The 17,306-nt window shown below is 43.3% G+C and overlaps 1 protein-coding gene across 12 annotated transcripts in view; it reads left to right on the forward strand.

The window, feature by feature from the left end:
- Window positions 1-17,306, forward strand: part of TANC2 (tetratricopeptide repeat, ankyrin repeat and coiled-coil containing 2) — a 713,129-nt gene that overhangs the window by 514,352 nt on the left and 181,471 nt on the right. For 11 of the 12 annotated variants that reach the window (XM_073325985.2, XM_073325984.2, XM_078850726.1 and 8 more), the window contains one exon: window positions 4,945-5,131. In XM_073325985.2, the coding sequence (XP_073182086.2) occupies window positions 4,945-5,131 (187 nt within the window). Of the gene's footprint in view, window positions 1-4,944; window positions 5,132-6,126; window positions 6,252-17,306 lie in introns of those variants that run through there. The other variant, XM_073325996.2, reaches the window with a different exon arrangement.

Below are 17,306 nucleotides of genomic sequence, written 5' to 3' on the forward strand. Positions count from 1 at the left end.
GCTATGGCAACTGACCTTTTAGAAACAGGACATGTACAATTCCCTGGGCTACTTCCCCACAGCAGCCCCCCACTTCCTCAAGCTCCACTTCACCCTTCCTCAGGGACCTCCTTCCTTGTACCTGATATGGTGTGTACTGCTCAGTCTCTCCAACAGCACAACTTCCTCCCACAGCTCCTGACATCCATCCCCACCTGACTAACTGGGAGGCTTTTAACTAGTTTCAGCCAGCCCCTGATTGGCTTCAGGTACCCCAATCAATCTAGCGTTCTCCCTGTCTTCTGGAAAGTTCTTAATTGGACCCAGGTGTCTTAACTGATCTGGAGCAGCTGCCATTTCACTTATCCTGGTACCAGGGATTAGTTTAGCCTGGAGCTAATATATCTATCTCCCACTACTTTTCTATAGCCATCTGGCCTTGCCCCGTCACACACTTTACATTTGTATATCTCCTTTCACTCTGCAAGATCCCAAAGATGACATAAAATTTATGGATGACACAGTATTATTTAGGCTAGTTAGGGACAGAGAAAACCATTTGGAACTCTGAAAGGCCCTAACAGAACTGTGCACTTGAGAAACATGGTGTCAAATGCAATTCATGTACTGTAGGTAAGTGCAAGGTATTGCACATTGGAAGGAACCATTTATATTGCTCATATGTATTGATGGATTCTAAGTAATTATAGCAACTCAGGAAAAAGACCTTTGGCATCCAGGACAGCTCAAAGAAAATATCTGTATGACATGCAACAGTGATCCAAAAAGTGAGCCAGATGTTAGGTTGCACTAGGAAAGGAATAGAAATGTTATAGTGTTACTATATAAAATCATGGTATACCCTGACCTTGAATACTGGCATATAGGTACCGTGTTGCTAGGGGCAATAGAAGTATCTAAGTAAATTAAATAATTTGGTTCTGTTCATTCAGCTCAAAAAGGATTTGACAGAAACAAAAAAGATCCTGAAAAGAGCAATGAAAATATTTTGAGACGGGAAATATTTCCTTTTGGGAAAAGGTTAAAAAGATAGAAATGTAAATTTTAGAGGGGAGACAAATAAGAGGTGAGAAACAGTACCTCACCTAGTGCTCTAAATGCCCTAATAACAAATATGTGGGTGAAACCAGACAATCACTATGGTCTTGAATGAACTCATACAGGAAAATGATAAAAGACAAAAACACCGTATCACCTGTTGGTGAACACAAAGTGATCACTCTATATCTGACCTATCAGTCCTCATGCTCAAAGGAAATGTATAGAGCGCTTTCAAAAGATGAACCTGGGAGCTTAAATTCATAACTTTTCTAGACACTAATAATCATGGACTGAATAGAGACACTGGATTTATGGTTTATTACAGCAATCTATAACCCAATAACACACCCTCCCAGCTCCCTTCCCCTCCCTTCCTGTCCCCCTAAGATTGGAGGGGTGCTAACCAGCCACTTCACGTTGAATGGTCCCTTGAAATATGTGTTAACTACTTGTGCTAAACAATCTGTTCCACCTTATATTTAGCTGTGACACTGAATATGTTTTCCAGACCTGAAGAAGAGCTCTGTGTAAGCTTGAAAGCTTGTTTTTTCAACAACAGAAGTTGGTCCAATAAAAGATAGTACAAGAAAATATGTTTCTTCACAATGTATAATTTAACATGTGGCACTCATTATCACAAGATATTATTAAGGCAAAGAAATCCATAGATCTCAAAGAAGAGTTAACATTTATATGAATAATAAGAATATTTACATTAAACTTACTAGGATTTTTATAAAAGGAATAAAAGTCTTTGTGCTCAGCCACTAGCTGTATTGGTTAGAAAAAAAATTTCTCTGTGTGAGCATGTTGTTACATAATTGTCCATTAAGGTGATTTTACACCTTCCTTAGAAGCATCTTTTATTTATCACTGTCAGAGATTGGCTGTTTGTTTAAATGGACTACTGGCAATGCCTGTCTTCTTATATCCACATAAAATAAATAGACTTCATTTTTTAAAATGTAATCCAGAAGGAACCAAAACAGGAAACTATGGTATGAAGTGTATGTGCTTATTAAGAGCTAGGTCAACCTTGCTGAGATTTAAATCTGTAGTTTCTAGGAGACGAAATATTTCAAGACCAGTGCTCTTAGATGTAGGGAAAATTGACACATTAGTCAAGTACTGTTATTTCTAGAGTGTGAAGTATTCAGTTTGCAACATTTGTAGTGTTATATTTATCCATTACTCGTATTGCTGTGTGTTCCTTTTGCAGGGAGAGTAGGGGAACCATGTTGGTTTGTTCCTAATGCTTCAAAACATGATCTGATGGTAGCCACCTAAAAAGATAAAGGAATAAAGAGAATGCAAAAATTTAGCAAATGTTCATACGTGACAACTACTTTTATAAGGAATCAGATCATAAGGGGAATTTTAACTAGAGCTGTATGGGAGATGGCTTTCCCATTCTGCAAAACTTTTCAAGATTTCAAAAATGTTCCGGTTTCACATTGGGATGAAACCAAGCCCTTTTGAAGTTTTTCATGAAAATCTAGCAAGAAAGACATCAGAATATCCAATAGCCTGGTGGTTGGGGAAGTCACCTCTGATGTGGGGGGATCCAAGTTCATATCTGTGCTCTGCCAGTCTCCCATCTCCCAGATGAGTGTCATCCTGGGCAGGCTGTTGGCTTTTCTAGGGTTGGGGGTCTCTGTGGTTTTGATCAGAAATTCCATTCTGGGCCTGAGAAACTTTTTGTGATGAAAGTTTCATCAAAACTGGTATGTTCCCACAAAAAGTTTCTGTTTTGCTGAAAGAACATTTTCTAACAAAAAGCCTCCCCATCAGCTCTAAATATAAGCTGGTTGGAAGTGCCTGGATAGGCCTCCTTTCCACAATCTCTAGGAATTATTATAAAAGCATGTTCATGGTGGTCTGTCCGGGTGAACACCATATACCTGATTCACCACCGTGTTACTCCAATTCTGTGATGGTATATGGTTATGATACAATCATTAGAGTTACACTAGCATAGAATTCGAGTAATACAGTGGTGAATCAGTCCTCATGTTTTTTAGAGTTATGCAATCCCACCTATTGTGCTTGATGCTCCATTTTCCCTCAAATGTCTGGTGATTGCCGTCTGAGTAAGCGAGCATTTTCACAAGCCACAGTGGGATTTCTGTGACAAATTGGATAGCTCCCCTCTAGCTACACATGGGATCTGCCTTCTAATTTAGAAGACAATGAATCTTTCACATGTCCTACTTATAAAAGTCAGTCTCAATCATTTTTCAAGCATCAAGTATATAATGCTTGAAAAGAAAAAGTTAGACTTCAAAGGCCTTCTGTAGTTTGCAAGCACTGTGCTTCAGTGTTTAGTTTTTCCCTGTGATTCCAGGATCAAATGATATTTTTAAAAAGTTAGGTACAGTTTTCTATAACTATTATAAAAATATCCCTTGTAAAATAAGCAAGTGTTCATTAAAGTTAATTCCTATTGAGATTTCCTCCACACCAATAGCATTTTACTAAAAGCAAGACATTACTGTACAAGGGGACTAAATGTTTCAATCGGAAAGCGGGGACAATTGCAAAGAGAAGTAACCATTTACTGCAGTGCTTAGTAAGCTGTTAGGAAATGAAGTCACTTTCCCTTATTGTAATGACATGGTTTGAGAGAATCAGTCTGTTCAGAGGCTATCAATGGTGCTGAACTACTGAGTGCAACTGGCATATTCTGAGCTGGAACTAAATGTTCTTTTGTGTCTAAAAGCTAATCGAGAGCTCAGGGACTTAGTGGATAAAATACAGGAACTTTACCTTGAGTACTGTGATTGAAGGCTAATCTACAACCCACATGACAGGGGTTTGCTGCTGTCGTCCCCGGTGACCAACAAATTTGAACAGGCAAATTTTATAGAGACAGTAAATAGAAGTTTATGGATGAAAATCTACCCATTGGTACACACACAATTCACAGTGAGGTTGATGGGAGATATGTGAGTCTGAGGGCAGAATTAGCTCCTTTTACAGAAATTCTAGCCTCCCCATAACTACTGCAATGCCCATGAGCACCACTAGCACTTGAAATATGAAGCCTTCCTTTAGGGATACTAAGTATATCAGCAAAAAGAAAAGGAGGACTTGTGGCACCTTAGAGACTATCAGGTTTGTTTCTGGTGGGATTCATTTGCACAATTTCTTATAGATTCTTTCAGAAATAACTTTTAAAACACAATCTTTTTCATGCTGCCACATTTTCGCCTTGTTTTGCCTTGCAAAGTCGATATTTCACTACTGTAAATTCTGAAAAGTCTGCCTCTGGTGTGGAAAGGATTTCTTCTGGGGGAAAGAATTTCTTTCATTTAGATGTGGGACTTGGCACTTCCTCTTTCAGTGTAAAAGCATTGTTATTTTTCTTGAATGGAAGAAACATTCACAAAACAAAACTTGCAAGCCAACTGAGATTTCTGACCAGATGGAAATGGCACAGATTTCCTGTTTGTGTTATTTCATGCCATAAGCATTAAGTAAAGGTCCGATCGTGCAGTTTAATTGTCACCAGGAGTTTTCTTTGCTTGTATGGAAAGTAAAAGTTTTACCTCATCATTCTAGCCAGGTAATATTATTTTGTTTTGTTTTTATCACAGCTTTATACTAATAGGGAACAAAATGCTAAAATTTCCTGACAGACTTTGACATAACTTCACCAGGTTTCCTGTTGAATTCAGAACTGAGGATCTTTCATTTTTACAGGCCGTAAAAGAAATTAAAACCAAATTGTCAATATTTTTACATTCTTCACAGAGGCTGAGCATTGTGGTATTCTCGTTTTTAGCAGTAAAACATATGTTGTTCTTTATTCTACAGGGTAAATTCTCTAGTGTGAGCTATAGATACATTTTTTCACAGTGATTGATCGTGATGAGTGATGTGTTCCTGGTTTCAATTTTTCAGACCTCAGCAGTAACACAGCGGATAAGTCCCTGCTCCACGCTGACCAGCAGCACTGCCTCACCACCAGCCAGCAGTCCTTGCTCCACCCTCCCTCCAGTCAGTACAAATGTTACAGCCAAGGATTGCAACTATGGGGCTGTTACCAGCCCTACATCTACTCTGGAAAGCAGAGATAGTGGTATCATAGGTGAGTAGTGTTCTCTCTCTCTCTCTCTATTTCCCCTCTTCTCTATTCCCCCGCCCACTCCCAAATGCAATGATTCTGTTTATTTGTTTAGCAGGTGCTGCTTGAGAGTAAGTTTTTGGGTCTGTCTTTATGCTATGAAACAGGCCATGTTAGCATTATTCAGATTTATGCCATTTAAGTGGGTGGGAAGGATTGTTTCTTTTTCGAGTGCTGGTCCCTCTTTGTATTCCACACGTAGCTATGCATGCACCTAAGAATAGAAAATCTTGCAAGTAGTGTCCATTGTTCTGTGCCCGTGCCCTGGATAGAATCATAGAGTATCAGGGTTGGAAGGGACCTCAGGAGGTCATCTAGTCCAACCCCTGCTCAACGCAGGACCGATCTGCAATTTTTTTGTCCCAGATCCCTAAATGGCCCCCTCAAGGATTGAGCTCACAACCCTGGGTTTAGCAGGCCAATGCTCAAACCACTGAGCTATGCCTCCTTATGTTCAGCACCACTGGTATCTGGGGATGTGCTCTCCAGTTCCTTCTTACTACTAAATGGCCTGAGTCAGAATTCTCAGAAGCTAGCCTTGCATTGTCTTCATCTCTGTCAGTATAAGTGTATATAGCTTATTGGTGTTAATAGTGTTTTATAATATTTATTCAATTAGTGTAGCTTAGTTTTCCCCACCCTGGGGACTCATCCCCCCCTTTCGGGAATAGGACTGTGTCTAGAATTCCAGGATTTAAAAACTGTATCTGTTATCCTCACTCCTTCTCAATCAGCAACATCACCAGCACCTCCTTTACTGCCTTGGCAAGGCGCATATCTCCACCAAGTGCTGTATGTGTCACTCTTTCCCAACCTGGACCTGAGAGGGATGAAAGCTCTGACCAAGGAAGCACCTCACAGAGAAAGCCTTGAGACCCCAATCAGATCCAGGCTGCAGAGATCCCCCATGCACTGGTTTCAGTTCTCAAGCAGCAAGAGCTGTGGAGCAGAGGCTAGAGCAGATGACTTTAAAGACCCGTTGTTTCAGGCTTCCCCGTGAGTGTAAGGGACACTCTCAGAGATATACAATCGTCTAAGCTTGCTTCCAGGAAAAGGGATCCCTCCCCAATTCCTTCCAAGTCAGGTGAGTCTTCACATGCAGGTCTGAAGGACTTAGGTCTGCCCAAGACTCCCAACCAGCAATGGAAAGCACACAGGAGCAAAGCTCCAACAGTACGAGCTCTGGTACCGACATTCGTGCCAACCGTGGCCTCTAGCAAGGCAAAGGGCCAATATCAAACAAGCTCTAGATGGGACACTGTCTCTGACAGCACTGGTCTGGCCCCATAAGGATCCACCAACCACTGAGTCTGTTGTGGCGCTGGATCCTGTGGAACCAACACCTAGAACCCATCTTCTGCAGAAACAAATGAGGGGCAAAATCCCTTACACTGTGCATAGAGGAAGTTGACTTACAGAACTGGTGTGTCAGGAACCACATCACAGTTTCTGAGAAGTACTTTCCGGGGCCTCAGAACTCATTGGCAGACAACCTCAGTAGGCATTTTGCCACTGATCATGAGCAGAAATTACACAGTTCAGTGATGAACATCTTCATGCAGTGGGGAATGCATCTTGGGACCTGTTTGCCTCCCAGATGGATAAGGAGTTCAAGGTATATTGATTCAAAGCAGCTTAAGGTTTGTACTCCAGGGAAGTTGGTGCAACTGTCCTGGACAGGCAACTTAAGGTATGGGTTCCCTTCCATCCCTCTACTACCCCAGGTTCTACGGAACATTTGTCACAACAAAGCATGAGTCATTCTCATCGCACCCAGTTGGCCCAGAGATTTCTGGTTTCCAGACCACCTATGAATGTCAATCCATCAGCACTCAGTCCTTCCCAGATTTGCTGGCTCACGAGAACTGCAGGATCAGAAATCCCAACCTGGACTCTCTTCATCTCATGGCTTGGCATTTGGATGGGCATCAGACCTAGAGTGTTCATGTTTGGAGACTTAATAGTTCAAACTACTCATAATCACAGCAGGAAAGAGTCTACCAGAAAATGTTTAGAGCCTGGCACGGATACAAAAATGTGGATCCTCATCTGCCAGAATCAACCCATGATCCAACTTGCGATCCGCTAGCCATCTTTTACCTGTATCCGCACCCATAGCAGCAAGTCGTCTCACAAGGGCTAGCAATGGGGATGGGAGGGAAGGGAGTGAGTGGGGAGCGAGGTCTTGCAGGGAAGAGGCAGCATGAGGGTGGGGACTGGGGGTAAGGGGCAGTGTGGGGGCGGGTTCTCGAGGGAGTAGGGGAAAGGTATATCACATCACGTGCTGCTCCTGGAGGCTCACGAGCAATGGCACACGGCATCAGCAGTGCGTGATGCATCACAGTGGGGCAGAGGGGTGGGGTGCTGGTGCCCCGCCTGCTCCAATCCCCGTGGCCGGGACCTGCTGCCCAGGAGCCGGCAGGCTGAGAGCATGGACAGTGCTGCTGAGCCGGGCCTTGGTGGGAGTGCTGGCACTGCCTGAGGGGCCCGAGCCGCTGAACAGGGAGTGGCACGGCAAGGGGGTGCAGGACAGTCCTGAGTCCGACCTACCCCCGCCACCCCCAGCCACTGGCTGCTGGCCACCAGCTCCGAGTGCTTGTGCCCCCTGGGCTGCCACCACTGGTGAGTACAGTCCTGTGCAGTTGTATCTGCATCCGCTCCACTATCTGCAAACATGGTCCGTGGATATCCACAGATTTGGAGGGCTCTAAAACCGTTATCTAGCCAAATAGAGGCAGTTCTCTACCTGGGCACAACAGAACCAGTGTCATCAAGAAGCGTGTTGGTAGTTGTAGAGAGAGACTCAAAGAGCTCAATCGATTTAATTTAACAAAAAGAAGGATAAGGGGTGACTTGATTATAATCTATATCTACATGGGGAACAAATATTTAATAGTGCATTCTTCAGTGTAGCAGAGAAAGATATAACACATTTCAATGGTTGGAAATAGAAGCTAGACAAATTGAGACTGGAAATAAAACGTACATTTTTGACAGTGGGGGTAATTAACCATTGGAACATTTTACCAAAGATTGTCATGGGTTCTCCGTCACTGACCATTTTTAAATCAAAATTGAATATTTTGCTAAAAGATCTGTTCTTGGAATTATTTTGAGGAAGTTCTATGGCCTGTGTTATGATCACAATGGTCCATTCTGCCCTTGGAATTTATGAATGTAGAAATCAGGACCAGTAGGTATTTTTGCTGATACAGACTACCGCCTCATTCTCAAGACGTTGGGTCTTTCTCTTGGCTTGCTGTGGGTCTGCCTAGCAGCAATTAGTGCATTCCATTCTCAATAGATGGCTATTCTATTTTTTCTTCCCCAGTAACAAATGTTGGCCACTTACTCGATGTTCCACCTGTCTATGAAGGTGGCCATCCTGGCTGCCATTATGTCAGCCAGGAGTGTGGATGATCTTTTGGCCCTCTTGGCTGTTCCATCACACACTACGTTTCATAAAGAAAAAGTTGCTATAGCAGAGTGAGCAGGGGGACAAGTGACATCTTCTCAGAGACTCTCTAAGTGGATTTCTAGCTGTATCCTCCTTTCCAATCAGTTGGGGAATTTCTCTCCCCCAAATGGGGTGAAGACCTATTCCACTAGAGCACAGGTGAGCTCAGAAGCATCTCTTTGGGTTGTACCTATGCTGGACATTTGTAAGGCAGCAACCTAGAATTCCATCCACACCGTCCTGAAGCATTTTGCTTTGGTCCAAGCCTCTTCTGGTGGCACAGCCCTTGGAATTGTAGTATTACAGACATCCATACCATCTGCATTCTCGTACCTAGCTCCGATTTCAGTACTGCTTGCCTGTCATCCATATGTGTAATACACACTGAGATAAGCCCTTGAAGAAGAAATGGAGATTGCTTACCTGTAACTGGAAGTTCTTTAAGATGTGTGGTCCCTACATTTATTCCACTACGTGCCGTCCTTTCCCTCAGCTTCAGATCAAGACTGGATTCACTGTAGAGAAGCAACTGGAAGACAGTCCAGGACCTCCCGTATACTCTCAGTGCTGAACACAAGATCCAGGGAGCAGGCGTAGATAAGCGAACATTACTTGTAAGATTTTTCCAGTCTCTGGTACACACAGAGCATGTGAGTCATTGTGCTAATTTGGTTGCATAGTAGGTTTGGTGGTCCAATAAGGATGTGAATAAGGTAAAGATGGTAGGTCTTGGTGCCAGACAGTAGCCTCCCACTTAGGAGGCAGGTCCAGGTCCTCCTAGTTAACATGAGTAAGTTTAGATAAGTGAACAAAAAACAAATCCTGTTTTTCTGCCCCTTTCTTCTCTCTCTGGCAGTTGATCTATGGCCATCATTACAAGCGCCCTGTCACTGTCTTAGGACCCCGGGCACATTTCCAAGGTGCAGTTTTTCTATTTGGCATCCCCTCCTCAGAGGTGCAGCCACCTGCCCATTCCTTAGAACTAGTGCTGACTCCTCAGACACCTGCCCCCTGTCTGCCCAATAGCTTAAGCACACCATCTCCCAGAACTCCAGCTTTGTGGTTTTTGAACCCACAGTTTGTCTCCTCAAGGGGCACAATGAATAGTGTAATACAGATAACACACAGACTTTGCACAGGATTCTGAAACCACTGCTATTTACTTAGTTGCACAAGAAAGACACAGACCAACACAAAAATAATAAACCCTACATGCATTTCCTTGCCTCCATTTCCTCATCACTCCAGAGCACTCTTTGGGCTGGGGTCAGAGTTATCTGGGACTGTCCTGAGTCCTGCTGTAGCGCATCGCTTATGTTCTGAAACATGGTACCTTCTCCCCCAGCTTGCCTTCTCTGGTTGTGACCTGTCTGCAGTTAAACAGGATACTCACCTCTGTCTCCACTATGAAAGTAAACTATCTGTGAGCCTCTATAGTTTATATCTCCCACCACCATTACGTTTGTCTCTTTGTCCTATTGGTAACTTTCCACTCTCTACTTCCTCCTACCTGGAGGAGGAGGAAGTATCTTCTCCTAGACAGTAACCTATCCATTGTCATTCAGGTGTTTCCACCTTAATAGACAGTGGTTGAGTTCTAACAACCGACCACTGTCCCTGGTACTAAATGCTTAAAGACTTCTCAGCAACAGTGAATACAGAGACAGACATTTGTGATTCAGCAACTGCCATAGTAACAACTGCATAATAACTTCATTTATCAACCAGAATTCATAAGTTGTACAGAGCTTCCTCAAATCATCATAGTTGCATTAACCTTCCTAGCCTAGCAGTGTTGTGTCTCATATTTTAGAGGAATTATGAGAATTGCCTTGGGGCAGAGGTGTTCTGGTTTCATAAGCCCACCTCTTTTCCTCCCAACAACAGTCTGAGCCTTCCTATGCGACAACTGCTTCTCTCACCTTAAATCCTCTTTCTGTTTTAAAAGGAAATAGTTTATATTCAGTGCGTCCAGCCCCAGTGTTTGGCCACTGCAAGGACAGTATTAGCAAGGGGACAGTACCTTGGACTGCAGAGTTTGCATGCCCCATGGCTGATTCTCTGTAGTGTATACCTCTGACTTTTCTGAACCTTTAAGAGAGCAAGCTTCCAGTTGTGCTCCCAAAAGTCTGTCTAGTTTTCTTCAGCTCAACCATTGGCAAGACCATTTGGGAGGAGGGATAGCTCAGTGGTTTGAGCATTGGCCTGCTAAACCCAGGGTTGTGAGTTCAATCCTTAAGGGGGCCTTTTAGGGATCTGGGGCAAAAATTGGGGATTGGTCCTGCTTTGAGCAGGGGGTTGGACTAGATGATTTCCTGAGGTCCCTTCCAGCCCTGATAGTCTATAGAAGACTTGCTTCAATGAAGAACCAGGACGAATTTAACACAGAATTGCAAGGTTGCGTCACTTGCGTGTATCTGTCTAGCAGATCTTTAGTGCCTATTTCATCAGTGCCCTCTACATGTTACAATACATGTTTAGGTGGGAGAACTTAGAATACAAATGTGTATATTTTATTTCAACTCAATACCTGCAAAGACGCAGTTGGAGGAAAAAGAATTTCTATGTAAAATCAGATATGATGTTTCTAGCTCAGTAGCTCTTTTGTCAGGTTTCAAATATTGTATATTCTTTCTGCTAAGGGAATTCTTTTCCCCTTCAACCATCTGTGTATTAAAAAACAGGTTCATAATTTAAGAAAGTTAGTTTTCCTAGTCATTGGTGTTTTGCACGACTGGTCAGGAAACCTGAGTTTAATTTCATAGAATCATAGAATCATAGAATATCAGGGTTGGAAGGGACCTCAGGAGATCGAGTCCAACCCCCTGCTCAAAAGCAGGACCCATCCCCAATTAAATCATCCCAGCCAGGGCTTTGCAAAGCCTGACCTTAAAAACTTCTAAGGAAGGAGATTCCACCACCTCCCTAGGCAACGCATTCCAGTGTTTCACCACCCTCCTAGTGAAAAAGATTTTCCTAATATCCAACCTAAACCTCCTCTACTGCAACTTGAGACCATTACTCCTTGTCCTGTCCTCTTCCACCACTGAGAATAGTCTAGAACCAATCTCTCTGGAACCACCTCTCAGATAGTTGAAAGCAGCTATCAAATCCCCCCTCATTCTTCTCTTCTGCAGACTAAACAATCCCAGTTCCCTCAGCCTCTCCTCATAAGTCATGTGTTCCAGACCCCTAATCATTTTTGTTGCCCTTCGCTGGACTCTTTCCAATTTATCCATATCCTTCTTGTAGTGTGGGGTCCAAAACTGGACACAGTACTCCAGATGAGGCCTCACCAATGTCGAATATAGGGGGACGATCACGTCCCTCGATCTGCTCACTATGCCCCTACTTATACATCCCAAAATGCCATTGGCCTTCTTGGCAACAAGGGCACACTGCTGACTCATATCCAGCTTCTCGTCCACTGTCACCCCTAGGTCCTTTTCCGCAGAACTGCTGCCTAGCCATTTGGTCCCTAGTCTGTAGCTGTGCATTGGGTTCTTCCGTCCTAAGTGCAGGAACCTGCACTTATCCTTATTGAACCTCATCAGATTTCTTTTGGCCCAATCCTCCAATTTGTCTAGGTCCCTCTGTATCCTATCCCTGCCCTCCAGCGTATCTACCACTCCTCCCAGTTTAGTATCATCCGCAAATTTGCTGAGAGTGCAATCCACACCATCCTCCAGATCATTTATGAAGATATTGAACAAAACTGGCCCCAGGACCAACCCCTGGGGCACTCCACTTGACACCGGCTGCCAACTAGACATGGAGCCATTGATCACTACCCGTTGAGCCCGACAATCTAGCCAACTTTCTACCCACCTTATAGTGCATTCATCCAGCCCATACTTCTTTAACTTGCTGACAAGAATACTGTGGGAGACAGTGTCAAAAGCTTTGCTAAAGTCAAGATACAATACATCCACTGCTTTCCCTTCATCCACAGAACCAGTAATCTCATCATAGAAGGCGATTAGATTAGTCAGGCATGGACTTGTGCACGTCCAGCTTTTCTAAATAGTCCCTAACCACCTCTTTCTCCACAGAGGGCTGGCCATCTATTCCCCATGTTGTGATGCCCAGCGCAGCAGTCTGGGAGCTGACCTTGTTTGTGAAGACAGAGGCAAAAAAAGTATTGAGTACATTAGCTTTTTCCACATCCTCTGTCACTAGGTTGCCTCCCTCATTCAGGAATGGGCCCACACTTTCCTTGGCTTTCTTCTTGTTGCCAACATACCTGAAGAAACCCTTCTTGTTACTCTTAACATCTCTCGCTAGCTGCAGCTCCAGGTGCGATTTGGCCCTCCTAATTTCATTCCTACATGCTCGAGCAATATTTTTATACTCCTCCCTGGTCATATGTCCAACCTTCCACTTCTTGTAAGCTTCTTTTTTATGCTTAAGATCCGCTAGGATTTCACCGTTAAGCCAAGCTGGTCGCCTGCCATATTTACTATTCTTTCGACACATTGGGATGGTTTGTCCCTGTAACCTCAACAGGGATTCCTTGAAATATAGCCAGCTCTCCTGGACTCCTTTCCCCTTCATGTTAGTCCCCCAGGGGATCCTACCCATCCGTTCCCTGAGGGAGTCGAAGTCTGCTTTCCTGAAGTCCAGGGTCCATATCCTGCTGCTTACCTTTCTTCCCTGTGTCAGGATCCTGAACTCAACCAACTCATGGTCACTGCCTCCCAGATTCCCATCCAGTTTTGCTTTCCCTACTAATTCTTCCCGGTTTGCGAGCAGCAGGTCAAGAAGAGCTCCCCCCCCTAGTTGGCTCCTCTAGTACTTGCACCAGGAAATTGTCCCCTATGCTTTCCAGAAACTTCCTGTATTGTCTATGCACCGCTGTATTGCTCTCCCAGCAGATATCAGGAAAATTAAAGTCACCCATGAGAACCAGGGCGTGCGATCTAGTAGCTTCCGCGAGCTGCCGGAAGAAAGCCTCATCTACCTCATCCCCCTGGTCCGTGGTCTATAGCAGACTCCCACCAGTACATCACTCCTGTTGCTCACTCTTCTAAACTTAATCCAGAGACACTCAGGTTTTTCTGCAGTTTCGTACCGGAACTCTGAGCAGTCATACTGCTCCCTTACATACAGTGCTACTCCCCCACCTTTTCTGCCCTGCCTGTCCTTCCTGAACAGTTTATAACCATCCATGACAGTACTCCAGTCATGTGAGTTATCCCACCAAGTCTCTGTTATTCCAATCACGTCATAATTCCTTGACGTCACCAGGACCTCCAGTTCTCCCTGCTTGTTTCCAAGGCTTTGTGCATTCATATATAAGCGCTTGAGATAACCTGCTGATCGCCCCTCATTCTCAGTATGAGGCAGGAGCCCTCCCCTCATAGACATTCCTGCCTGTGTTTCCTCCTGGTATTCCGCTTTCCCACTTACCTCAGGGCTTTGGTCTCCTTCCCCTGGTGAACCTAGTTTAAAGCCCTCCTCACTAGGTTGGCCAACCTTCTCGCAAAGATGCTCTTCCCTCTCTTCGTAAGGTGGAGCCCGTCTCTGCCCAGCACTCCTCCTTCATGGAACACCATCCCATGGTCAAAGAATCCAAAGCCTTCTCTCCGACACCACCTGCATAGCCATTCGTTGACTTCCACTATTAGACGGTCCCTACCCAGGCCTTTTCCTTCCACGGGGAGGATGGACGAGAACACCACTTGCGCCTCAAACTCCTTTATCCTTCTTCCCAGAGCCACGTAGTCCGCAGTGATCCGCTCAAGGTCATTCTTGGCAGTATCACTGGTGCCCACGTGGAGAAGCAGGAAGGGGTAGCGATCCGAGGGCTTGATGAGTCTCAGCAGTCTCTCCGTCACATCGCGAATCTTAGCCCCCGGCAAGCAGCAGACTTCTTGTTTTTCCCAGTCAGAGCGGCAGATAGATGACTCCGTCCCCCGGAGCTCTTCCACTTCCCAGAACCGTTGTTTGTATTACTTTCGCTTGCAGATTCTTGTAATGAAAATTTAAAAAGTACTCCGAGTGATACATCACAGTGGGTTATTGAACTCTAGATTTCAGAGTAGCAGCCGTGTTAGTCTGTATCCACAAAAAGAACAGGAGTACTTGTGGCACATTAGAGACTAATAAATTTATTAGAGCATAAGCTTTCATTGGCTACAGCCCACTTCATGGGATGCATAGAATGTCAAAGGTCATTACTGAGGGTCTGGCTTAAGCCAACAAAGCTCAAGAAATACATAGTCAAGCCTGCAACTTTTTGTTGTGCTTAGCTATTATTATATGGTGGAAGGAATTCTATACGTTCCCATACTTTTCTCTCACCATAAAATGTCTAGGCAGCTCTTAAAAGGCATCTTATCCATGTGCTTTGATGGTCTTTGTGGCCCCAGTCATCAAACTTAAAGCGATTCACTTTCATTTTATGCACCTACATATCTGTTTTCAGGCATCTATGTAAGGAGCCTAAGTAGGAACCGAGGTGCCTAAATCAGCACTTCCGTGCATAAACTTAGGCACCTAAGTAGGGATGTAAATGCCTAGTTTTAAGTACTTATATTTATAAATTGGGCCACATATAACTATTTGTTCCACCTGTGCTCTTTAAGTTCAGTCCTGTCCGCTTTCCTTGGTTACGCTTTATTTCCACATTTTTTAGATTGTACTCTTCAGGTTTTACGTATCTAATCGGTGTGAATAAATGACCATCTCATGCTTACTGAGCCCCTGAATAAATTGTATTGTTTGCATTAGAGTAGGTTACTTTGAAGCCTTATGTTCTCCAGCGAATACAAGGTTCAGTCTGTTTAGCTTTTCAGTAAAATGAATGTTCTTTAAACTCAGAATCCTCCCAGTTCCAGCCCTCTGCACCTTTTTCAGGACATATCTGTCCATCTGTTCCTCTAAATATCTGTTTCGAAAATGGAAATCCCTAATCTTTTCATGTAGATGAGTATTGGTGACCAGCCTTGTGTGGTAATAATATCACAGTTACTGGGAAAGGGTCCAGTCCCGCACTTCATATGAAGGGAAACAGCCTATTGATTTTCAACCTACCTCCTCCCGTTCAGTGGGCAGTTTATCTAAGTAAGAGATGTAGGTTCACACAGTAGAACCTCAGAGTTACGAAGACCTCGGGAATGGAGGTTGTTCGTAACTCTGAAATGTTCGTAACGCCGAACAAAATGTTACGGTTCTTTCAAAAGTTTACAACTGAACATTGACTTGATACACCTTTGAAACTTTACTGTGCAGAAGAAAAATGCTGATCTTAATTTAAATGAAACCAGCACAGAAATAGTTTCCTTACCTTTCCAAATCTTTTTTGTAACTTTCCCTTCATTTTTTTAGTAGTTTACATTTAACACAGTACTGTATTTGTGTGGGTTTTCTTTTTGTTTTTGGTCTCTGTTGCTGCCTGATTTAGTATTTCCAGTTCCAAAGGAGGCGTGTGGTTGAATAGTCAGTTCATAACTCTGGTTTTCGTAACTCTGAGGTTCTACTGTACCTCAAAATTGTATTATGTCCTTTATTGCTGTATCCCAGCTTAGATTTTTACCACAACTCTTAATTAGGATGATGGCATAAACAACTTTTAATTAGCTAAAATATTGAGCGTATCTGGGTACGGACAAAATTTCAATTTGAATTTTGAATTTTCCTGGCTTTTGTCAGTTTAAATTAGCTCATTAATGTTTGTACATAGTTATTTTCCAGAGCTGTTTTTCCTTTCTTTCTGAGTTGTTATAGTTTCTTATATGAATGGACGTTTGGAGTCTCTTAAAAAACCGCAACAGATTTAGACGCTGATAGACCATAACAATTATGCATCGGTCTTTCATAGCTGTTAAGCCTGTGTACTAAACTTTCTCATCATTTTATTACAGAAGTACAACCTATGATGTAGCCATTTTTTCTAAATAGCAACTTGATTCTTTTCTTCTAAAAGCCTCAGTGTCACTGGTCTATATTGTATGTTAACGACTTTCAGAATTTTTATTTAAAAATACCTTGAGTGTGTTCTATGATGGACAGTTAAGTACAGCAGTGTTGTTGTAGTTGTGGTGGTCCCAGGATATTAGAGAGACGAAGCGGGCAAGGTGACGTGTTATTGGACCAACTTCCGTTGGTGATCGAGCACAAAAAAGCTTGTATCTTTCAGCATCGTGAAGTGCAGCCACAATTGAGAGAAGGAACTGTGTCCTGCAGTTGTAGGAAAAATGCTGGAGAAAGATTTATTTTTTCTGCTATCATAGGATGCCCAATTTTATTTCAATTGCTTTTCTTATAGTCGCACCAAAACCCCAGTAAACACAAAAATGAAGTTGTAAAGGAAAGGGGGGATTAGGGGCAGGAGGGAGAGAGGGGATGCCAAAACAAGACAGAGGAGCAGGTAATCTTTTTCTCCTGTGAGCCACTAAACCCTTTTCGTGAAGCGACAGAGTAGCTGGTGAAAATGTTAACCTAATTTTAACCCCTGACTAGTTTCCAGGGTTTTTTGGCTCTCACAATATAAAAGCAGCCAAATGTTAATGTTCAAAGACTGCTACTGAAAAAAATGTGGTAACAGAATCGTGTGCTTTTGAAATCTTGTACATCACAGTCCAACAAGAAACAGACTTTTAAGGCTCAGCTATTAACACCTTAACTACGATAAAACACAGAAAGATTTCCCAACTCTCTTATGCAAGACTACAAAATAAA

The sequence above is a fragment of the Lepidochelys kempii genome, chromosome 27 (assembly GCF_965140285.1).
Source record: "Lepidochelys kempii isolate rLepKem1 chromosome 27, rLepKem1.hap1, whole genome shotgun sequence".
NCBI lineage: Eukaryota > Metazoa > Chordata > Testudines > Cheloniidae > Lepidochelys > Lepidochelys kempii.